The sequence below is a fragment of the Podarcis melisellensis genome (assembly GCF_964234715.1).
Source record: "Podarcis melisellensis genome assembly, chromosome: 11".
In the NCBI taxonomy this organism is placed as follows: domain Eukaryota; kingdom Metazoa; phylum Chordata; class Lepidosauria; order Squamata; family Lacertidae; genus Podarcis; species Podarcis melisellensis.
The window spans coordinates 56326474-56351512 of NC_138543.1; the positions used below are offsets into that span (position 1 = coordinate 56326474).

The 25039-nt window shown below is 43.6% G+C and overlaps 1 protein-coding gene across 2 annotated transcripts in view; it reads left to right on the forward strand.

Moving 5' to 3' along the window:
• Window positions 1–25039, forward strand: part of RIT2 (Ras like without CAAX 2) — a 248582-nt gene that overhangs the window by 86584 nt on the left and 136959 nt on the right. For both annotated transcript variants that reach the window (XM_081930058.1, XM_081930057.1), the window contains exon 4: window positions 898–1089. In XM_081930058.1, coding sequence (XP_081786184.1) covers window positions 898–1089 — 192 coding nt within the window. The remainder of the gene's footprint in view (window positions 1–897; window positions 1090–25039) is intronic.

Sequence of the window (25039 nt, forward strand, 5' to 3'; positions counted from 1 at the left end):
TGTTCTGGAAAAAAATTGAAAACATAGCAAATATAGAGAACGCTTCTTAAAGAGGGCAGTTCTTCAAAATGCAAGGTTTGAAAAGGGTTTCATGAATTGAAACATGCCCCATACGCAATATGTCTATGTTATTACCAAATTGATTTGCCGTAATTTGCAAAGTCCCATTCTGCTTTTTCCATGCAGAGGACAGAAGTGCAGCTTTGTTTATTTGTGTGTGTGTGTGTGTGCGCGCGCGTCAATCACTGGGAAGCTCCATAGCTCAATGGTAGGGCACATGTTTGTATGTGAAATGTCCCAGGTCCAATCCTCATCATCCCAAAGTAGGCAGTGGAAGATTCCTGCTTGAGACTTTGGAGATCTGCTGCCAATCATTGCAGATGATCTAAGCTAGATAGCCCAATGGACTGACTCAGTATAAAGCAACTTCGGATTTGGAATGAGACAGCTTCATATAACCTCAAAAGCCCTCTAGGTCTGTGAAACTGTAATAATGGTGAGCTTTATTGGGTTACCTTTTTTTGGACTCTATTGCAGAGAGACGGACATAATGGAAAAACAAGAAGAAAAAACATATATGCATCCAAATTCAAATATTCTTCTTTGAGAATAAAATAAAATCAGCCAACCGTTTTGCATTATTTACTGTAAGAAACCAGACAAACAAAAATAATTCAAGGGAAAGAAGGGTGGAGGATAAGACCTGGATGCCTTATGAATATTAGAAGTGAATCGCCTGTGTTTTTTTCTGCTAGTTAAAACGGTAAACAAAATCACTTTTGAAATAGAAAAAAGGTGGGGAAAATTACCTTAGAAGCACACTCTCAGCAACTCTATTCTTTATTGGCTCTTTATTTTGCTTGCTAAATTATATAGCATCTCAATGTTACTCTGCAGGCAGAATTCACGGCCATGAGAGACCAATATATGCGAGGTGGAGAGGGCTTCGTTATTTGCTATTCCATCACGGACCGACAGTCCTTTCAAGAAGCTGCAGAATTCAAGGAGCTCATTTATCGTGTCCGGCATACCTATGACATCCCCGTGGTGCTGGTGGGGAACAAAATTGATCTCAAGGAGTTTCGGCAGGTAAGCAAAGTTGTTGCCGTTTTTAAAAATGAATAATAAGAAGGGTTGGCTCTGGAGCAGGGAGAATGTCACTCTAACTGCAGGTGTGAACCGAGTCTGAACATCAACCAGCCTTTCTGACAAATGATCATCTGTCCAGCATGTGGCATTTCGGTTAATTAGGAAATGAATGTTGCTCACAGAAAGGGAAGAGGTTCTATTGCATGTGTGAAAAGCCTTGCATTGGTGAAATGAGTTACTGAATTGTAAAACTGTAAAGATGGAAGGGATCCCAAGAGTAGGAATCACTGCTAAAGAATTCCCAACCTCTTCTTCAAAACCTACAGTAATAGAGAGTCCACTATTTTATGACGTAATATGTTCACTGTTGAACAGCTCTTGCCGCCAGAAACTTCTTCCTGATGTTTATTTGTAATCTTCTTTCTTGTCATTTAAATCCACCGGTTTGGGTCCTCCCCTCTGGAGCAGCAGAAAACAAGCTTGCTCCACTTGCCATGCGACAGCCATTTGGATATTTGAAGAGTTAGTTGGAAGCTGTCGCCATGTCCTTTTGCCTCCTGCCTCTTGGCCATCCTTTCTCCAACTCTTGTCTCCCTCCTATCAACACCACGAAGTTCCTCATCAGACCAAAAGCAGAGCCCCATTGGAATAACCCAAAGCTCACAGCACTCTGGATCCAAGCCATTATCCACTAACTGTTGATTATGGCAGCACATCACCAATGTGGTGCAAAGTGTAAAAAGTCCCCTCCTCTAAAATGCAACAGAAGGAAGGTAACAGAAAAAGAGGGAGTGGGGAAGAGGAAGAATATGCAGTTGTTTTATTTACATGGTGTCAATTTTACCAGCAGGCATTGCAGAAGAAGTCAGCGGGGCATGGCAGAAGCATTTGCCTGTCCTCCTGCTACTAGCATGAGGGCGGCTTACCTGTAGATCGGAGAGGGGAGATGGTGGTGAGGTCAACCCCTAATCTGCTCTGCTGCCTCATGTGTGGTGGAGAATCACCAGCGCTGAAGCCCAACTGCTAGTTCAGTTGGCTTCTATGTGTAGTATTGAGGTGGGAGATGAGGTTCATTGGCCTCAGGCAACAAGTTTTCTTGAGCTGGCCCCACACTAACTGTACATGCTCTTAGACTTCCCCAAAGACTACAGCATGGGATGAGAACTAAGGGGTTATGCCAAAGAACCAGTTGATCAGTGGTGCCATAAACCTCTGCAGCTGACTGCTGAAAGTGTAGTGTGTGTGCTTAACACAGCATTGTTAAGCTCATATTCTTCTTGTGTGCATTTCTGAGGCCTTCTGTTACCCAGTGGACTATGATGAGCCTTTGGCCTGATCCAGCAGGGCTTTTCTTATGTTCTTAATTTACACAGAGGTAAATGTATAACATAGACATTTTAGAATATTGTTGCATGCATAGCAATAAAAAAAATAATACCCATATTTTAGACATTTGCAGCTCTCCCCTGTTTTTCTTTCAAAAAGTGTTGGAGTAGAGGAATAAATCCCAAGAATTGCAATTGAATTCTTGTATTGGAGTTTTTTTAAAAAGAAAAAAGAAAAAAGAAAGAAAAGAAAATCCAATGAAAATGATCAACGTAAGCAATTTTAAGGTCTCTTCCTGAGTTTCCCTTCTGAAAACAAAGATGTATCAGACACATTTATCCATGCATCAATGAATTCCCTGCTGATTCCTCTATTTGGGATACTTTTGTTTTACCCAAGCAATATAAAAGCATTGGGGTACAGAATGCCCCATGAATTTTGTTCAAATAAAAATTGATCTAAACAAGCAGATTCTATGGTCATATGCACACATTGCATTTAGAGCATTCTTATTCTGGCTTAAAGCCCATGGATAATCTTGGCAGCTGTCGTTTGTAACGGGTGCAGGGAACTTTACCTCCAAGACGTCAACACCCTTAACTACAGTTCCCAGAATTCATCATGAATGTTAAATTGGCATAAGCATGCTTTAAATTTATAGTGTGGATGTCATCCCAGCTCCTTTCTTCTGACCAAATGCACACATTGCTGTGGAGAATTTTGTGTCTTGAGGCCCCAAGCCAGCCCCTTGTGAAATAACTATACACGGACACAGAATTAAGGTTGATGGGTAACATTAAGGCCACAACTTTATTGATTGCAAATTAAATGTGAGGGGTATTGGCATAGGCATTGGCTGAAGACTATAACGGACTACTGCCCCAGTTGGCAGTGTCTATGTAGGTAAACCCATCGGGGCAGCAACATCGGGTTTTGCCCAACAGAAGCTTACCATAAGGTTCCTGTGATCCTGGCATGGCCCTAGCCCATCAAGCGGACTTTGGAAGAGATCCAGGAACCCCAGATCACTTTAACATAATACCTTTTGATCATTGAGGGGCAGGTGAGGGCCACACCTCCCCTCCACACACAAAATTAAGCCAATGCCTATTCCGCCAAACCTGGAAAGTTGTGGCGATTGCTAAGGGGGTAGGCAAAAAACCAAGTGGCCAGTGCCAATTTGCCAAATGGATTAAAATTCCTACCTGGCCCTTGTCTCAAGACAGGCGACTCACACATAGTCCAAAGCAAGGCTGAGAACTTACACTAAGGGCGGGAGGGCGGGTGTTCAGCAGCGCCAATCAAGTGCCTAGGGCACTCTTGCACTGATGCTTATATAATTCCTTAACCACCCCTACCCCTTTCCTGATTGGCTGTGACCCATGATGCCTACTTAGAGAAATTAAACTTAGACTTAGAAACGAAACCTACTTAGTCAGGGGTGTGTCCAGGGGCCCAGTCACAAAAAGGACCGCCTTCTGAGGACGATCCTATTTGCCACCTCAAGACACCTTGAAATTCGGCTTGGGGTAGGTAGCAAAATGCCTCTCCCTCCTCCAAAAAAAAAAAGGAAATTAAAAATGCATTTATTTTTTCTGCTGAAGAAGGTTTTAAAAATCCAACTAAACTGCAAAAGGCAGTTAACTACACTGGAATTCCCACCCTGGCAGAACCCAACAAGGGTGGTATAACTAGCACATCTGCTCTCACCAGTCTTTTCATCCTTCAGTCCTGGATGCTGCTGTATAAATTTTGCATATGAAATGTATTATAATGTTATTTACGGTGCCTGGAGGAGGGGAAAAAAAAGTAATCTCACTTCCAGTGTTCCTTAGCATTGTTTTGCATTTGACAACAATTTCATAACAATCAGACAGGGTGTAGGAGTCGGGTCAGACAAAGCCACTGTTTGATATGCAGTCCCCCTCCACAATGCAATTAATGATGTATGTCGTCTGTCTCACGAATCTATCTATGGCGGTCCAGGAACAAGACTAATCTGCAATTAAAATGACACATCAGGGGGAACTTCACTGCAACAAGCAAGCTTATTAGTTTGAAATAATGTTTCGCCTTTCTGATAGCCCTGGTAAAATGATTGTGGCTGTTCCTTTAAGTAGGTCTTGTCGTTTTTAAGTATGTCGTGTTGTTATCCCCAAGAACAAGGGGTTTATCTTTTCACCTTCTAAAGACAAATTGGAATTTAAGAGGCTGAGAAGAAGTGCTGTTTGCTACCCCTGGAAAAGTTAAGCAGTTGACTGCAAAGGATTTGCAGAGAGACCCATGTGCTCGAGGGAATACCGAGCTGTGTTATGCAATACAGTGGTACCTTGGGTTAAGAACTCATTCTGGAGGTCCGTTCTTAACCTGAAACCTGTTCTTAACCTGAGGTACCACGTTAGCTAATGGGGTCTCCCGCTACTGCTGTGCCGCCGCCGGAGCACAATTTCTGTTCTCAGCCTGAGGCAAAGTTCTTAACCCGAGGTACTATTTCTGGGTTAGCGGAGTCTGTAACCTGAAGCATCTGTAACCCAAGGTTGTTGTTGTTTAGTCGTTTAGTCATGTCAGACTCTTTGTGACCCCATGGACCAGAGCACGCCAGGCACTCCTCTCTCCCGCAGCCTGGCCAAACTCACGCTGGTAGCTTTGAGAACACAACCATCTCATCCTCTGTCGTCCCCTTCTCCTTGTGCCCTCCATCTTTCCCAACATCCAGGGTCTTTTCCAGGGAGTCTTCTCTTCTCACGAGGTGGCCAAAGTCTTGGAGCCTCGGCTTCAGGATCTGTCCTTCCAGTGAGCACTCAGGGCTGATTTCCTTCAGAATGGATAGGTTTGCAGTCCATGGGACTCTCAAGAGTCTCCTCCAGCACCAGAATTCAAAAGCATCAATTCTTCGGTGATCAGCCTTTTTTATGGTCCAGCTCTCAAGGCCACGAGGCACCACTGTACAAATAATGTCTATTTTAAATATATGGTGTGGATGTGATCCCAGATAAAGCACATGCTTGTGTTTGTGGGAGGTGGGAGAGCTAGTTAGATGGGCAGCCAACTTCTGCTTAAAAACCTCCAATGAAGGAGAATCCACCACCTCCCGAGGGAGTCCATTTCACTGTCAAACAGCTCTTACTGTCAAAATGTACATCCTGATGTTTAGTTGGAATCTCCTTCCTTGTAACTTGAATCCACTGGCTTGTGTCCTACCATCCAGAGCAGCAGGAATCAAGCTTGATCCATCTTCCACGTGGCAGCCCTTCAGATATTTGAAGACGGCAATCATTTCACCTCTCAGTCTCCGCCTTTCCAGGGTAAACATACTCAGCTCCTTCAACCATTCCTCATAAGGAATGGTTTCCAGCCCCTTAATAATCTTGGTTGCCCTCCTCTGTACGCCTTCCAGCTTGTCAGTCAGTTCAATTTATTGTGTCTAGCAAACAGCCATTACACACATGAAAATAATAATAATAATAACAAGACTACAACTGCTTCCAGCTTGTCAATATCCTTCCTAAACTATGGTGTCATATATGCTGAAAGGCAGGTTGTTGTTGAAGAGGTCACTCATCATTTCATTGTCATTTTTTAAGGGCTGGGAGACTGATCTCTTCTTTTAAGGAAGGGTATGGGTGTATATGGGTATAATTATTTGTTGCTGTTATTGTTATGCTTTAAGGTACTGAATGGATTGGGCAAAGATTATTTTATAGCTTGAATTTTGTATATTTGTTAAGGTCTGTGAGCGGCCTTGAGGGCTTTTTGGCAAGGAGGGGATCAAAAGGCAGCACAGAAATAAACTCTAATGGACTTGGATAAGATGAGAGACAGGAATGCCCTGAAACTATTCAGATTATTTGGGAAGAGATTTGAACTAATGTCAAAGCTCAGCCATCCTATCCACTGCATCATGTTTCCCAAAGTGTGAGATACATACCCTTAGGGTCCACAGAAGGGTTTCAAAGGGTACATTGCATATTTTTTTCATGTTACTTTATCATAGTCATTTTAGCTGCATATAAAGAGATAAAATAGTAGCATTAAAACCACCCCAAAATTATATTTGTCCAAGAAGGGGTAAGCTGGTAAGACGAAACACTCAAAAGGGGTACATGGCTATTGTATGTTTGAGAAATCCTGGCTATTATAATTTTGAGCCCTTGTCCATTTAGTTTAAAATGGATGCATTTCTTTTTCTTTATCACATATTCCGGGGAAGAGGTTCAGAGGAATCAGACAAGGCTTTGCCCTTTGCTCAAACCTCCTTTGTGTCAATTTGCAGTGAAACCTCGGCAAAGTCTCTTTTACTAAAATAGATATTCATGGGAACAAAATTGCATTTGCTGGAAACTAGAGTTCGAAATGGCTTCCGCAGCCTGTGCATTACTTTCCCGCCATCACAGAGCAACACCTCTCTTATTTTTCATTTGTGAAGTCTCTGCTAACTTAAGCAGTTATTCTTGCTGCCTCAGTGACATTATCTGGATAAGCTCAGCTCCCTGAACATCTGGTAGAGAAACCTCTGAATTCGCAGACCTATTTCTATCTCCTAAAATAAGCCTGAACCCTGGAGATTCATATCATTTGCCCCAAAATAGATGCTGTACAGTGCCCTAAATCTGTTGGTTTTATGACACTAACCACAAGCTACTAAATCTTGTTACATAAGGTAGTGAAACTGTGAAAGAACAAAGACTCTTCCCACTGCCATATGTTATAGCTTGTCCTTTTCACCTTCCTGGAGCCCTCCTAACAGCCCCAGGCTTTCCTAACCATTTGCCTTTCAGATCCTCTCGATCTGGTTTGCATATCGTTGCTTGAATGAGCCCTTCAAGTGGTGAGTTGCTTGCGTGAATGGCTCACCATAGATCCAGCACCACATACACCAAGCTTTTATAGTCCCCATGCTAGCAATTTCAAAATGACTACTGTGTGGGGTCATGGGACTTTGAAACCTGGATATGCTTGGCTTCCTATGGTCATGCCAAACATTTCTCCCAGCAGACAATCAACTGCGACCAGAGGGAACCTTCTTGAAGCAAAGTAAGACCCTTTCCAGTTTAATTAGGTGCTAAAAGTCGCTCCAACTGCAATGCTTAACTGCCCATAATATAAGAACTAGAAACCCAAGTTGTATATATTTTTTATTTTAATAACGTTTCACTTTAATTGCATTTAACCTTTTAGATAGAATGCACAAAGGGAAAGGTTTGATTTCTGTGCAAGATTCCTGCGTTTTATAACTTTATGCTCCCCAGGCCATAAACAAAAAACTCTCTCTAACCCTGAAAGTGGCACAAATAGTCATTAAAGGATGTTGTTCCAGTTAACATTGGAGTGTAAATACAAACATATCCGTCAAGCTTCTTGGGAGATAGGAGAGGCAAGGGAATTGAGACAGAGAAAGGAATGTCAACAGCACACTTTCCAAAGGGAAAAGGATGGGGGGAAAACCAGAACAGTTGGCCATGCCCCTATGAGTACCCAGCAGTCCTGCCCAGCCCAATGGACACCAGCTACAACTGACTGATGTTGCAGAATAAGCAGCAAACCAGGTGAACTGGATTTCACATACACATGCACACCCCAGTACCGAGTCAAACATACTGAATTGAGTGTGGTCCCTGCATTCCAGATGAAGTGGATTTCAGCGTCATCCTCAATAATACTTGCATGAGAATGAAGTCAAAACCAATCTATTCTTTAATACTGTTTGTTCTGCACCTTCAGAACAGAGCTGCCATCATTAATGTTCAAATATGTCCTGCTCTGATGCACAATCAGAGCTCACAGGTACTGGAAGTTATATCACTCAAAGATAACACATGCTAATTAGACTTTAATCAGCCTACCTTCTGAAACACCATCATTCCTGTTAGGATTTCACTTGCTCTCCTCCCCCCTTTTTTTCTTTAGGTTTGCTTTGAGTGATACAAACAATATGTATTTTGACATTTCCTTGGGTTGATCGTTGTAGCGTAACAGTTTAATCAGATATCGTAAGAAATTGTTGTGAGCATAAAAGACACATCAAAACTGTTGTTAAGAATGACTATTTGCGGTTGTGACACGCTTCCTAATATTCACCATCATTAAGGACTTCAGTTGTGCAAATTATGGATGAGAAATGCTGTCTTTAGCAGTTGCATGTACTGTTGCTGATTCTTGCTCAATCCTTAGCAGATGGGATGATCCATTATTACCCCTCTTTGTTTAACAGCATCATTTGACTTTTTTCCCCAGAACATCCAATGCTTAATTGACTGTACCCTTAGGTATTTGAATAATTTCCCAGGGTTGCGTATTGTGTGGGGTTCACATCCCCACTGTAGATGATCACCCTCTAATTCATGGAGGGAAACAGGGCTGGTATCGGGGGGCAGGGGGCAGCTAGCATAAGCAGCTACGACTTCTAACTCCTTGACACCGGGACTTGACATCTTTCCGCAGGGCCTGCAAGACAGAGCTGTTCCACCAGGCCTTTGGCCAAGGCACAGTCTGACTCCCTCCTTTGGCAATCTTCACAGAACTCTAGCCCAATGGTCGCCATTAATTTGATTTGAATTAATTTTATAATGAAATGATTTTAGAATGTTGTATTATTTTATTGTTGCTAACCGCCCTGAGCCAGGCTTCGGCTGGGGAGGGTGGGATATAAATAAAAATTTATTATTATTATTATTACCCAGCTCTGTCTACAATGACCGGCGCCAGCTTTTCAGGAATTCTCCCATCACTACATAGATTGTCAAGGGGCAGATGGGGCTCAACAACCTAGAAAGGTAGCCCATCTAGGAGAAGATAAGCTCTGACCCTAAATCTCCACCAGTGCCGGATTTACATACAGTGGAACCTCGGGTTCCGTACGTAATCCGTGATGGAGGCATGTTGCAACCCGCAGCGTTTGTAACCTACAGTGCTGTGTCTGCGCATGCGCATGACACAATTTGGCGCTTCTGCGCATGCACAAAGCACAATTTAGCACTTCTGCACATGCGCGTGTGGCGAAACCCGGAAGTAACCCTTTCCGGTACTTCCGGGTTTCCTGCAGTCCGCAACCTGAAAACACGTAACCCGAAGTGTTTGTAACCCGAGGTACCACTGTATAAGCAGAACAAGCTATAGCTTAGGGCCCCACTCTCTTGGGGGCCCCCCAAAAAATTAAAGGAGAAAAAAACTGGATGTACATTTCCAAAATATAAGTTCAACAATTACTTTGATAAAATACATATTTTGATATGTGCAAATGGCTTTAGATACCTATTAGGTCCATAAATTACCATATAGCATATATTCGACACAAAAAACAGCGACAATTTGTTGTTGACAAAGGACAGCAGTAGCTTACCTTCAGTAGCTTAGGGTTTCATCAAACCTAAATCCGGCCCTGATCTCCAGTGCCTTGAAGGATATCTATGGGAGAAGAAAATGTTAAGGAGGAAACCCTGCACAAATCTTGAGTGGAGTCCCTAAGACGGCTGGATAGCACCTTGTACATTTCTATGTGGCAACTCTTGCAGCCAAGCTGGTGCCAAACATATTGCTCTGGTTTCATTTGGACCACATCCGTAAGGCCAAGAGGAGGGTCTTGTTGTCCGGGCAGCTCAGGACCTCCATATACACTGCCAAGGCTTGTGCCCCAGTGTGTTGTTAACATATGAGAGTGCTGGAGGTGAAATAGTTAAACAGGTTACCCAATCAGGACCCAGGGGGGTGGAGTCAGAGGGACTATAAAACCAGCTCTGGGAGGGGCAAAGGAAGGAGTTCGTTGGGAGTTGGGTGGTTGGTTGGAGTAGGAGTGAATTGGGATAGAGTCTGTGGGGACGTTGAGTTAGTGTAGCAAAATAAGCTGAATCAGGAATAGTTAGAGGCTAGGAAGACAAGTAAATATCTGAGAGGTGGTTTAGTGAGTGAGAACAGGCAGAAGAAGTTATAGGTCTGGATAGGTACCCCATGATTGGAACTGACCAATACCGTTTATGAAACCACACGCTTGTTAAACTGCAATAAATAAACAGAAGTTTATGTTCCAATTTAACCCTGACTAGACTCAGTATTGTCCCAGGTAGGGCCTGGGTGGTGGCAGCAAGAAATAAAGTGGTGGCACAGCAATCAATAGACGGTGAAATGTCCGGGGACCCTGTGTGATCGCCACACCCAGGGAGGTCACTTCAGTACTGCTAACACAGTGGTTTGACTTCACCCCCAGAGGTGCACTCCATTGACAGACAGATGCCAACAACAACAACATGGAGTGGCCAGATATTGAACTTTGGTCATTCTGCATGCATGCATACTTGCCCACTGGACCACCCTCCTCCCCACCTGAATCAAGCTATTGTCTTATCACTGTTAGCCTCTCAAATATCATAATCAACCTCTTGAACCTGCTTCACATGTGCACATGTGTTGAGCATCAAGTGGTGAATTGCTTGTGTGAATGAATCACCATAGTTCCAGCATCACAGACCTAATTTTTATAGTCCACAAGTTAGTAATTTGAAAATAACTACTATGTGGGTAGGTGGGAGGACGCGGGTGGCGCTGTGGGTAAAAGCCTCAGTGCCTAGGACTTGCCGATCGAAAGGTCGGCGGTTTGAATCCCTGCGGCAGGGTGCGCTCCCGTTGCTCAGTCCCAGCGCCTGCCAACCTAGCAGTTCGAAAGCACCCTCGGGTGCAAGTAGATAAATAGGGACCGCTTTCTAGTGGGAAGGTAAACGGCGTTTCCGTGTGCTGCGCTGGCTCACCAGACGCAGCTTTGTCACGCTGGCCACGTGACCCGGAAGTGTCTCCGGACAGCGCTGGCCCCCGGCCTCTTAAGTGAGATGGACGCACAACCCTAGAGTCGGACACGACTGGCCTGTATGGGCAGGGGTACCTTTACCTTTTAGGGTAGGTGGGAGTTTGAAATCTGGATAGACTCGGCTTCCTGGAAGCCATGTCAAGCAAGATTTCAATAGGTGTACCTGTAGGAGCAAGATGTTCTTCACAACAGTACATGTTTGTGAGCTATTGGAGCTGTGTTAGCAAGCATGTGATTTGCATAAACACAGAGGCTTCCGAGAGGAAAGTTTAGAGCCTCACTATAAACAGTTAAGACTGATAATGGCTTGGAGAAGAGCCTAAGAGAGTACACAAGCAACTTTTGTCTAAGTTATAGATCATTCTGTGTCTTGGATCTTGCAATACGGAGAATAACTTTTATGAGGAATGATGCTTGATTCAGAATACGCCTGGACAGCACAAGCCAAGCACATTTGCATTCCAAACTGGGCTGGTTATGAACTTCAGCAACATCGCTAGAGAGAACTGCTGGTGTGTCGAGAGAAATTAATCAGTGAATTAATTAAAGGTTCCTGCGATTGCAAAGTGTCCATCCTCAGCTTCTCCACCTCCGCCTCCTGCCCCCGAGGCAGAGTTAGCCTCTATTTGTGACAGGTAATTCTGCTATGTGTCTGTATTGAGTCCAGTGGATTCATTCAATTACTTCTGATGCAGATATTCTGCCTTCATTGCCTATGGGGTTAGCCCTACCCCAGTTCTCCCTCGGCTGATAAGCTAATGAGCAGTCCTTTTGAATTTAGTGACAACAGATTCCTGCATGAGACCTTCCTAAGCAATTGTACAGATCAGTGAAATCGTGTATAGCATGGAACTGGATATCTCCCAAGCACCCTAAAGAGCAGTGGATCACTAAACGTTTTAGACACCAGGATTTTATGCAAATTTAGCCAGCCCGGACAAAAAAATCAAAATGTCTCATTCTTCTGTGTGTGGTGCTGTGGTCTTCGCTTTTCTAGAAGCCTCTCAAAAATTCCAATGAAGTATAGTTGTTGTTGTTGTTGTTTTTAAAAAACTAGGATAGTGCTATACAACTTCTAGGGATGCGGGTGGCATTGTGGGTTAAACCACAGAGCCTAGGACTTGCCGATCAGTAGGTTGGCGATTTGAATCCCCACGATGAGGTGAGCTCCCGTTGCTTGGTCCCTGCTCCTGCCAACTAGCAGTTTGAAAGCATGTCAAAGGGCAAGTAGATAAATAGGTAGCACTCCGGCAGGAAGGTAAACGGCGTTTACGTGCGCTCCTCTGGTTCGCCAGAAGCGGCTTAGTCATGCTGGCCACATGACCCAGAAGCTGTACGCCGGCTCCCTCGGCCAATAAAGCGAGATGAGTGCCGCAACCCCAGAGTCAGTCACGACTGGACCTAATGGTCAGGGGTCTCTTTACCTTTTATACAACTTCTACAGCTAAACTTAAATCCATAGTTTATACATCCCAATAGTTTCTAATTGGCAGGTCTTTCCGTTCAGTGCCTTCTAAAAACTTAGTTGTTCCACCTAGCCTTTGTTAGCCTTTGATACTAGTTTGTTGCAATTTGCACTGGCTCTATACTCATCTTTTTCGATGGGGGGTGTTAATGATTTTTTTTTAAAAAAAATTGTGAAACACCTTTACACATGCAATCAAAGCTGGTGTAGAAATATTTTAACACAGATATATTTTTCTTTATAAAGTTGTTTTTGCTCTAATTGCCCCTCAAGGGTACTATGATATATTAAGGACTATAATCGGTGGGCTTCATTTTCCTCTTTCATTGCAACTCTGTACAATGCTACACAGTGCAATACTAATAATAAACAAACAAATAAATATCTACACAGAAGTAATATGGTTTTATTCCCAGGGATGTGGATATAGAATTGCAACTTTAATTAGTGAGATCTTGTCGTGTTGTTACCTGTATTTTTTAATTTTTTAAAAAATAAATAAATAAATAAAAATCAGCATTAAAAATAGAACAATCAATTTTTCCATCATACTTTAAAAAAAAAAAGAAGTAATCCATAACAACAACCTGGATAAAATTACACAGAAGATGATATTGATTGTAATCTTTCCAGAGAAAGAGGATAAATAACAAGGGAGAATGATGCTTTATGCAGCTTTTCAAGCCCCAACAGGAAACTTCTCAAGCTAATGTTTGATTTTACTAAAGCCCGGGTTGTTGTTTTACTTCCTTCACCATGACAACGGTGAAGTTTACAGTTAGCAACTGCAGTCATAAAAATAGGCAACCTTTGGCCTGCACCTCTGCATTAGGTGTTCTTTCTTGTTCACTTCCTCCCTGCAGACGTAAGATACAGGTTGTGTACGTGTTAGCGCATCTGCAGTCTGGTGGGTTCTTGTGAGTGTCTTCTGCAACATACCATCAATTCAATAACAGTTTATTTGTGGTGGATTTGTACAGGACCATCCAAATACCATTCCATTCCATTACCTGTTCTCCATCGCTTTCCCCAAGCTATTGCATTTTGCCACCTGGAAGGGCACTCTTGTGTGATAGCACAACGGAAGCAGAGCCCTAAATGAATCATGCCCCAAGTAGCTGAAAGACCACCTCTTTTCCCACAGAGCCTCTCAGGTGCTGAGATCAGCATAGGGTACCTCTTGGTAGTTCCTCTACACTCTGAGGCTCAGGTTCGGGGTGGGATAAGGCATTCTCTGTGGCCACCCCACGCTATGCAATTCGCTCCCCACAGAGATGTGTCTGTCATCTTCATTTTACAGCTTCCATTGTATATCATACAGGCAACACATTTACATGGGAGTTACATTTTGAGGCACTATTCATGTAAGTGAAATCATGTATACAGTGGATGCTCGGGTTGTGAACGTGATCCATGTGAGTTGCACGTTCACAACCTGCAGCGTTTGCAACCTGTGTCTGCGAATCTGCACACGCGTGGGTTATGATTCGGTACTTCTGTGCATGCGCAAAGTGCGATTCAGCGCTTCTGTACGTGCTCAACCTCCAAAACCCGTTCTGGTACTTCCGGGTTTTGGCGGTCTGCAACGTGAAGAGACGCAACCTGAAACAGCTGTAACCCGAGGTTTGACTATATTTGAAACACCATGGAAAAAGCCTGCAAACACCCCTTTTTGCCCCTGCCCTGCCCTGCCCCATTCCCCCCCTTTTTGTGATGTGTTTGGGTCCCTTCCAAGTTCGGTCACACACATATTGAACATGGGCAAATGGGGGATTATTGCCACTCTAGGCAGGGCTGTCTTAAGCATATCCGGAGCCGTGCTGCAAAGCTCCCTCCGGCGCCCGCCCACCCCATTTCCCAGAGTTGTTGACCTTTGACCTTTTTTAGGGAGGATGGCACTGCTGGCGGGGCTGGAGGAGGCGGGCAGTGGCTGGAGGGTGGCTCCTCTGGCAGGAAAGAGGCAGAGACTGGACGTGGCGCCTCCCGGCTCAGCTGGCCGCTTCGTGCCAAGGTGCCATGGCGGAGGCGGGCGAGGGTGGCGAGCTGATGCCAGGAGGCGCCGCGTCCAGCCTCCGCCTCTTCCGTGGCGGCCTCCAGGCCCTGCCGCCCTGGCGCCCCGTGCCACTAGCCTCTATGGGTAAGATGTCCCTGACTCTAGACCCTGATTTTTCACTCTTGAGGTCTATATTTTTAGGCCCCAACCTTATATTTTGAGATTGCAAGCTGTATTAAACTGTTTTCACTATTGTGTTTTAATGTTGCAGGCTGCCCTGGGACCTTACTCAGTTGCATGCTGAATGCTTGTTTCAATATGATCCTTTATTACACTGCCGCATACTAATTCTTCTCAATAATATTCTGGTTGATATTAGACAATTTCCCCTGGGTGTTTACTTGGAAATGAGTGAGGCAGAAATTAATTCATTTCACACAGTGTTCTTGGAGAAGGAAGTGTGTTGTTGCAGAGGATGGGTGTGCAGAGAAGGAAGGTATAAGCAGGTTTATATAGCAAAATATTGAACTAAGTGTGTGGGAGGAGAAACCCCGAAAATTTCCTGAAATGGTGGTTTTAAAATGTAGCAACAGCATCACAGTTGCGGCGGGGGGGGGGGGGAGAGAAATTCAATTCAGTTTGGATTTAAAGATGAACTTACCCAGATCACAGTTTCCAAAAAAATATACAGAAACTGAATCTCAGCCATCCCTGGGAATCTACACTTCTCTGAATTTTGGAACACAATTCTCCAGCTGAGTAATATGAACAAAAATGCATATATACAGTGGTATAAAATGCATAAAAATGTACTAAAAATGCATAAAATGCACCTTAGTGAAAAAAACAAAAATGCATTATATTGGAAAAATTGCAAACATGTGTATAATAAGGCAAGGTTGCCTGCGGACATGCTGATGAATTTTTGTGAGGACTTTTTGAGAACAAATAAGTCACCAAGGCAATAACTGAAGTCACTAACTGAACTTAGAAAGAAACTGAGAGAAACTGAAATGGATGGATTCACCCATGCGTTGTTGGGATGCGTCCTGAGAGACAGGGGCAATTGGCCGTCCCCCAGCTGGCTCCAGCCCACCAGCCGGCAGCCGGGCAAACTCTGGTTCTTGGAACAGAATCAAAAGCTGCGACTCAGTCCTCAGAAATGTTTAGAGACTGAGCACGCAGGCTAGCAGAGATAAGAACTCTTTGCAACGGAAGTAGCGGACAGAGGTATATATAAGCGTATTTACAAGCATTTTATTCAGCATCAGGACAAAAGAAAAACATGTCTGCTTCCCTTCGTGTCCAAGCAAAAAGCATAGGCAAAAGCTATATACAACGGAAGTTCCCAGCAGACTGTGCTGGAAGTAAACAGACATGTGACATACAACAACTCCACATGCCTGTTCCAAAGGTGGAACGGAACTACATCCTAACATGCCTCTGTGTTTCAGAGCCCAAAACAGTTTCCTGCCTACATGCTCTCTGCCATCCACCAATGTTCATGAATCTGTGAAAGGATCAAGCCCTGTCCAGGCACTGCTTTCCACACAATTAAAATTCTGAGGGGAGAGACAGTGTGGTTGTGCACACAAGGTTGTGGACCTGTTGTACACTACTGTTGGTGTCTGCTAATTGGGCCCACGCTGCCTTCCTTGGTCACTGAAAAGCCAATAAAAGCCATAGGCAGAGGAGACTCCCATAATCACTCATTTATTCAGCTGAGTAAAACAGAGCAGGAGAGCCATAATCACCAGTGTGATGTTGAAGCCACCCCAAATAGCCTTTGTTCGTACTTTTTATAGACATCCCCCTCTCTTTCCCCTTTTCAAGGTTCCTTGCGCTGATCAAAACAGGACACTTGCCTAGAGACCTTGAAGAGGACAGCTGCCTGGCAGAGGGAGGTGTTCCTGAAAATCACCTAGCAACATTATCTGGTCTTCACATATTTGTGGCTCACCCTCCTAAATTCTAAAGCAGGCAGTTTTCTACAGAAGCAAAATGGCATCAGATAGGCTAACCAAAAAACAGGACAAGAACAGGCCTCTGTGGCTTTTCCTGAGACTCCACATTATACCAACCTTGTGCTCAAGTTTCCAGAGTACAGGGACTGCCTACACATGTTCAGAAGGCTTCCCTTCTGAAGGTTATTCTGATAGGTCATTGTCAACATATTTTCTCAAGTCAGGTCCAGTGGCAGACTTTGGGCTACCCTGTGCCATGCCAAAATTTGGTACCTCCACCTGCCTTTCATCTTCCATTGTTCGTTATTGCTGCAGCTCCCAGAAGAGGTTTTAGGGTAGCACTGCACTGTAAGGTAAAGGTAAAGGGACCCCTCAACATTAGGTCCAGTAGCGACTGACTCTGGGGTTGCGGTGCTCATCTTGCTTTATTGGCCGAGGGAGCCAGCGTACAGCTTCCGGGCCATGTGGCCAGCGTGACTAAGCCACTTCTGGCAAACCAGAGCAGTGCACGGAAACACCGTTTACCTTCACGCTGGAGCGGTACCTATTTATCTACTTGCACTTTGATGTGCTTTCAAACTGCTAGGTTGGCAGGAGCAGGGACTGAGCAACGGGAGCTCACCCCGTCGAGGGGATTCGAACCGCTGACCTGATCAGCAAGTCCTAGGCTCTGTGGTTTAACCCACAGCGCCAGCCACGTCCCTTGTGCTGCACTGTAGAGGACTCCAAAACAATGCTGTGGGACAGGATGTGCGAGGAGAGAGGCACCCAATTTTAGCGTTGTACAGGGCACTACTGAAATTTGAGAATCCAAAGTTTGCCACTGTGATGCTCCCCTGCAGCACCCTCTCAGCTTAGTTCCCAGTGCGGGCAAACAGGTCGTGCCTCCCTAAATTTGCCTCTGTCATGCTTGAGCTCTGGACCGCCCTTCCTAGGTATGCCCCATTCGCTCTTTCTCTGTTGTTCGACCTCCAGTTTCAGGCCTTCTTTTACAGAAAGGCGTTTCCTTTTGTAGGGAATGGTTTTAATTGTTTTCAGGCATCTGATTGATGTCCCTCGTTACTATAACTGCAATATAGCTGCTCTGGAGGTAAACGGTCCATTGCTCAGTGGCAGAACATCTGCTTTGGATGCAGAAAATCCCAGTTGCATACACTGGCATCTCCAGACAGGGCTGGCAAATATGTTGCATGTAAAATCCCTGTGAGCTACTGCAAGTCATTGTGGACAATAGCAAGCTTGATGGAAAGTCATTCCCTATTCCTGATATGTCCTCCTATTGCCTCTGCCTCTCAACTTCGTTGGACTGGTCATGTTGTACGGATGCCTGATGATCGTCTTCCAAAGCAACTACCCTATTCCAAACTTAAAAATGGAAAGCGTAATGCTGGTGGTCAACAAAAGAGGTTTAAAGACTCTATCAAAGCAAATCTTTAAATATGTAGTATAAACACCAACAACTGGGAAACACTGGCCTGCGAGCACTCCAATTGGAGAACAGCCTTTACCAAAGGTGTCATGGGCTTTGAAGACACTCAAACTCAGGACACAAGGGAGAAACGTGCTAAGAGGAAGGCACACTTGGCAAATCCACACTGTGATCAACTCCTGCCCAGAAACCTATGTCCCCACTGTGGAAGGACGTGTGGATCCAGAATTCACCTACACAGTCACATACAAACTAAGTTTTAAAATGGTGTTCATGGAAGACAATATTACTAGACTATGAGTGATTGCCAAAGAAGAAGAAGAAGGGCCCTCCTTTTAAAAAGTATTTAAGCTGCTGGTCATTCTGCTAGGTATTTGGATTTCATTCAGTGTTTTATGCTTAGCTATTATTGTTTCCACTTTTCTGATGGTTTTAGTAATTTTAGATGCCTTGGACATCCTATGTAAAAGAAGGGTAGGCCCATTTTTCAATACGTGGGGTTGAATTCAACTAAGTTGGATTCTACCCAGAGTAGACCCTCTGAAATCGATGGACATAAATAACTTAGGCTTCTTGACTTCAGTGCATCTATTCTTGGTAGGACTATCCTTGGATGCCACCCATATGTTAAATAAATATCCATGGGAAAATAGCAAAATTTAAAAAGGAAAGAAAATCAATATATATTATGGTTATAGCCACATTCTGGAAGGACTTAAAAAGTGTGAACTTGAATGTTTGGTGCAAGAGAATGTTTGCCCTTAAGAGAAAATAGATTCACAAATTAAGATGGACGAGAGGAACAAAGCACATTTGTGGGAGAATGGTAGAGCTTAATTCCATTCACAAATTATCCAGAAAACAAAATACCAGTTCCAAAGGTTGGTACTAACGTGGATCACTTAAGAAGGTGTTTTACAAATGTTTACTCCTACAAGTTGTGGTATCTGTACCAGAATACAGGTGTTCATAATGTATTCTCCAGGGAAATTTAAAGAATGAAAAAAGGGGGAAATGTTAAAAGGGATAAAAAGAAAAGCACATATATAATGGATCTTTGTAAAGAACTATCACAGTAGTTTAGACTCACTCCACCAAGACTGAAGGATAGTACAATAATGCACAATTCAAATCTTGTCTGTTCTGAAGTAAGGCCCAGGGATTTCACTGAGACTAATGTCCGTATGTGTCTACGCAGGACTTCAAGCCAAAGTAAATCCTGGCTTGTTTGCTCAGTTTACTCAGCTGAATCACTGTCCTTTGGTTTCTAAATTTGGGAAATGGACTCTGCCACCTCCCTCTCTGGAATAGCCCATCACCAGGCAACTTGCACCAAGTTGCCTTCCTGCAAATAATACACCCCCGTTGTTGTTGCTGTTTTTAAAAAATCCATTTTTGAACAACCACCGCCTCACGCCTCATTTGCACCCAGCTGACCATGCACCATTCTGCATCTGTTCCAAGCAGAGTTGTACTGTATCATTTTCACATTCTGCCTTTCAAGTGAATAGCGCTATTTGTCCAGCGAAAATGGCCTGGTGTTCAGCACCATTAACACTCATGGTGATAGGTAAATAATGATGCACGGGAGAACATTAAAATGAGAAATAGACAGAGTCACTTAGCTGAAGTGCTCCAAACCCTCAAGTGAGCTTCTGCTTAGATTAGGAGTGGGGGCTTGGGTTCCAGTGGGATGCTGAAGGACAAAGGAAAAAGAAAAAAGTTTAATTTCTCAGCCCATGACATGTCAAGGTCAAAGGTAGGCTTCTATTCCTGGTAGGCCAGCTTTAATGCCGTCTTGTTTTCAGGTCTTCCTTGTAGCTTAATTTCTCCCTCCTTCCTCTCTTCTTTCCCTTTCCCATGCATTTCTTTTTCCTTTACTTTGGTACCTTGGTTCTCAAACTTAATCCTTGCCGGAAGTCCATTCCAAAACCAAAGCATTCCAAAACCAAGGTGCGCTTTCCCATAGAAAGTAATGCAAAATGGATTAATCCGTTCCAGACATTTAAAAACAACCCCTAAAACAGCATTTTAACATGAATTTTACTATCTAACGAGACCATTGACCCATAAAATGAAAGCAATAAACAATGGACTGCAGTCACACAATCAATCAATCATTAGCTGATTTGGGTTCCACAGTGTCACAAAAACAAAACATAAAAACTGCAAAAACAAAAATGCAAAATAAATAGCAAAATAAGACAGAACTCAGCTTAACGCAGTGGCACTCAAAATGGAGCACGTTCGGCTTCCAAAAAAAGTTTGCAAACCAGAACATTTACTTTCAGGTTTGCAGTGTTTGGGTTCCAAGTTGCTTGAGTACCAAAGCATTTGAGAACCAAAGTACCACTGTATTCCCATTTTTCTTTCATCTCTATGCCCCTCCCTCCCTTCCTTCCTTCCTTCCTTCCTTCCTTCCTTCCTTCCTTCCTTCCTTCCTTCCTTCCTTCCCTCTTCCTTCCCATTCCACCTTCTTTCTTTTTACCCATCTCTCTGCTCCACCTCTCCATACAAATTCCCCATTTTATTCCATTCCACTTGAATGGTTGTAAACGAAGGAGCAAGCATGCATACGAAAGAGCTTAGGGCTGAACTAAATGAATGTAGGAGCAGAGGCGCACAATGAATTGACTGATAACATGTCTGACCGATTGGCCAATTTATCTCTGCATTGTCTACACTGACTGACAGTGATTCTCCAAAGTTTGAGACTCCCTGGAGATGCCAGGAATTTAACTTGGGACAGATGCTCTATTGTTGAACTATGGCCATAACATAGGATAGTCTCTTCATCCCATTGATCATTTTGGTTGTTTTTTCTGAACCTTTTCCAACTCTACAATATCATAACAGTGTTGGACTGAAAAGTTGAAATTATGTATATGACATTGCATATGCACCAAGTTTCGATTGGAATATTTTCTTTCTTAAATGAAAAGCTTAAACTCATTCTACTCTTTGTTGGAAGGCAAATGTGTGATATTTTCATCCAAACAGCAGGACATTTTTAATGTAGGATGTCTACAGGAAGAAAATAATTGCTTATCATAGAAGAGCTGACAGTAAGAAGGAGAGGATATTATTAAAAAAATAAGTGCATGTAGGGGACAATGGGAGACCTCTAACAGTGTTCCTTGATATTTCCTTCTCTCTCTCCCTGCCTTTGACTTGAAATAGGGTGGTAGATTTTTTAATATCGTGCAGAAAGAGAAAAACCTATTTCCTTCTTGTAATTTAATTAGCAGGTTTCAGAAGCATATAAATAGGGAGTCTGTGGTTTTTGTTTCATGAATTGTGCGGCACTAAAGCAAAAATGGGATTGCAATGAGCTGTGGTCATTTCCATTTGATGATCAAAGCCCCCAGTGGCTTTTGTAAAGCTATCAAGTAATGAATGTCCATCTGATATCTGTAAAAAGAGGATATCACTGATATGCTTTAATGCATATCAAGGAAATTAATGCAAAGAGATAGGTGCAGGAGGAATTACCACCCAACACTAGGAAGATTATTTTTTTGGGGGGGTCCATTGCTTTCAATGCCATTTATATGCTATTTGGATGTAGAATCGCAGAACTGTAGAACTGTAGAGTTGTAAGGGACTTCCAAGTGTCATCTAGTCCACCCACTGAAATGCAGCTAACATGTACCAGGCAGAAAGCATGTCTCAGCCACATATGTCTCCCCCATCATTCAGCCCAGACACTGAGGTCCTCCTTCGAGGGTCTCCTCCTGATTCCCTCACTGCAAGAAGTGAAGTTACAGGGGACCAGACAGAGGGCCTTCCCTGTGGAACGCCTTCCCATCAGATGTCAAGGAGATAAAGAACTACACAACTTTTAGAAGACATCTGAAGGCAACCCTGTATCAGGAAGTTTTTAATGTTTGATGTTTTACTGTTTTTATACGTACTGTAAGCCACCCAGAGTGACTGGGGAAGCCTAACAACAACAAGGACGCAGGTGGCTCTGTGGTCTAAACTACTGAGCCTCTTGGGCTTGCCAGTCGGAAGGTTGGTGGTTCGAATCCCCGCAACAGAGTGAGCTCCCATTGATCTGTCCCAGCTCTTGCCAACCTAGCAGTTCGAAAGCACACCAGTGCAAGTAGATAAATAGGTACTGCTGCAGCAGGAAGGTAAACGGCATTTCCATGCACTCTGGTTTCTGTCACGGTGTCCCGTTGCACCAGAAGCGGTTTGGTCATTCTGGCCACATGACCCGGAAAGCTTTCTGTAGACAAACAGTGGCTGTCTCAGCCTGAAAGCGAGATGAGCGCCACAACCCCATAGTCACCTTTGACTGGACTTAACTGTCCAGGGTCCTTTACTTCTTCTTCTTCTTCTTCTTCTTCTTCTTCTTCTTCTTCTTCTTCTTCTTCTTCTTCTCCTTCTCCTTCTCCTTCTCCTTCTCCTTCTCCTTCTCCTTCTCCTTCTCCTTCTTCTTCTTCTTCTTCTTCTTCTTCTTCTTCCAGGAAACTGCAAGTGAAGCAATAGGGGAATGCAGAACGTCCTACTCTAGTTTCTATGGAACTGGGGACAAGGGTAAAGGTCAATTGCAACCAGCACCATGAAACAGCAGTTAGTGGAGGAGAACATTTGTCAGAATGGAGGCCACATTCCCCATCCCTGGTTATTTGTGTTATGCCTTACCACTGCATCATAAGGCATGTGGAGTGTCTGGAATGCTCTAAACAAAAGGGTGTAAAGTAGATGTGGGAACCTCTATAAGGCAAGAGGTGTGGCAACCTTTTGAGCTCATGGTGGGTGGACCCAGAAGCAAAGCTGAACAGAGCAAAAATGCAATTTTTACCGTAGCCTTATTGGAGTTCACCGATTGGGTCTGTGTTGCTCCGGGACAGGAGGAAGGAAGTCAAAATGACACCGAGTTGGTTCGAAGAAAGAGTTTATTCTGCTCTCCGGATAGCAGAAGGCACTTGCGTGCTGAGTCCACAGGAAGTCCAAAGAAATGACAAGTTTCATGCAGTTTATATATCCTCCAGGCATCCTCTCCCCCTTCCCCAGCCACGTCAACTTGTATATGTTCCTTATATATATATGTTCCTGCTCTGGTACTCTCAACCATAAAAGGATCTTCCTTCCTGTACTTCTGACCATAAAAGGATCTTCCTCTTCCTACTCTTATCTGGGAAGACGTCATAATCTCTGGGAACATGCTTTTGGCGTTTTCCCCGGACATTGGTCTTGCACATATTTTGTGGTCAGGACATAAGATAAAGTTCTGACGTGTTTTCTTTGTTCCCCTGGAGAGCCAAGGCTATCCCTTGCCGTGACTGATAAAGGAGAGAACTGTTTATGCAGTTGTGTCCTTATTATGGTTTTGCTCAACAGTTCAAATTTTACGCATTTAAAAGTGCTCTCTTTTGAAAGAACAAAAAAGGGGAGGTTGAGTCAGTTTTTAAACTTACTACACAGAAACCCATTCCTTCATTACCTTTGTGTTAGAAAACTAGCTTCAACACACATGCAAGCACTACTCCGTCTCCTCCATTCAGGCAAGCAAAAGGCACTAGCAGGGCTTGACCACCCATTCCAACCAGGGGTGTGAAGGAGAGTGATTGAGGGGTGTGGCCTGGGTAGAGTTTGGAGGGCTGGACAGAGAGGGCTGGAGGGCCAGAATGTTTTCAGGGTAGCACCTACCCCATTCTAGCCTAAAGATAGCATAGCCGCATCACTTTCTAAATATAACAAATATATGTAACTTATTGCTTAAAAACCCATCAATACTTCGCTGCTTGAAATATATACATAGAGGAGGGGCAGGCTCCAATAGGTTCATCAGCATTAAAAAACAAAACAGATCCTGCTTTCAAGGGTGATAACTGTGATGAAAAACTGAGGGGTTTTTTAAGATATAAAAAACCCCAAACACATACATTTTAAACAGTGATTAATGAATTTATTGATTTATTCCAGTGATCCTTTAATTAATTGTTTTCAGCGCCTGCAAATGTAAGGAGCAAAAGCAATCTGATCCAGATATCAACCCAGCCTTTTGGAGTGGGTGTTCCTGGGGACTGGTTGAATACCAGTTGCAAAGTAGGGGCATGCATTTTAAAGAGATTTTCAGTCCTTCCTTCAAGCATCACCACTCCCTATCAGGAACTTATGATGAGGTGGGACAAAACCCCACCCCTCTTGCTGATCCTGTCTGATCCTGTGTGTGTAATGTTGCTCTGCAACTCACCCACCTGTGAATGATACTGTTGCTTGTGTCACATTGCAGTAATTGGTAATGGATGTTGTAGGTATGGCTGCAACTTCATATATATGAAAAAGATCCCTCCATGTTAAAACTAATGTTAGCAATCCAGCCTTAGCATACAAGACTTCAAACATTCCCCTGATATGCTAGCTTTCTAGCTGCAAGGGGTTTATATTTTTACTCACTTTTTAATGTGAGGGATAATTTAAACCTGCAGTTTGCCTGCATGAAGTCTGGAACTGTCAACTCCCCCAAGGCTGTATTCTGAAGGCATAGACAGGCTGTTGTTTAGACTGGCACAGATGACCACATCCTAGGTTCACACCAAGAGCTGTAGAATGGAACAAAGATCAGCTATGGGAAGCCTTCAAGCAGGAACTAAGTTAAACAACACTCTCCCTTCTTCCCAGCAGTTGGCATTGCTGCCTCCAACAGTGCTTTGGTTCACATATTGGTTTGATAAGTGCAAATCATTTAATTTCTCATTAACATGCAATCAGAATCAAATTTCTCCTCCCCAACCTTCAACCCCAACCTTCCCAAAATAGATGAAATCCCAAAAATGGGAAGAGAGTGCTTCTATTATGCACCAAAGGATTGGCACCAGCTCTGCACCCCTTGTTCTTCTGGGATCTCCTTGCCTGCACAATGAGGTCTAGCCTCTTTGAGGCTCACTCAGAAATTTGGGGAGCATGCTTCCAGAGTTTGGGCAGAATCAAAGAAAACCAAATCTTCATCTCCATCAAAACCTCAGAA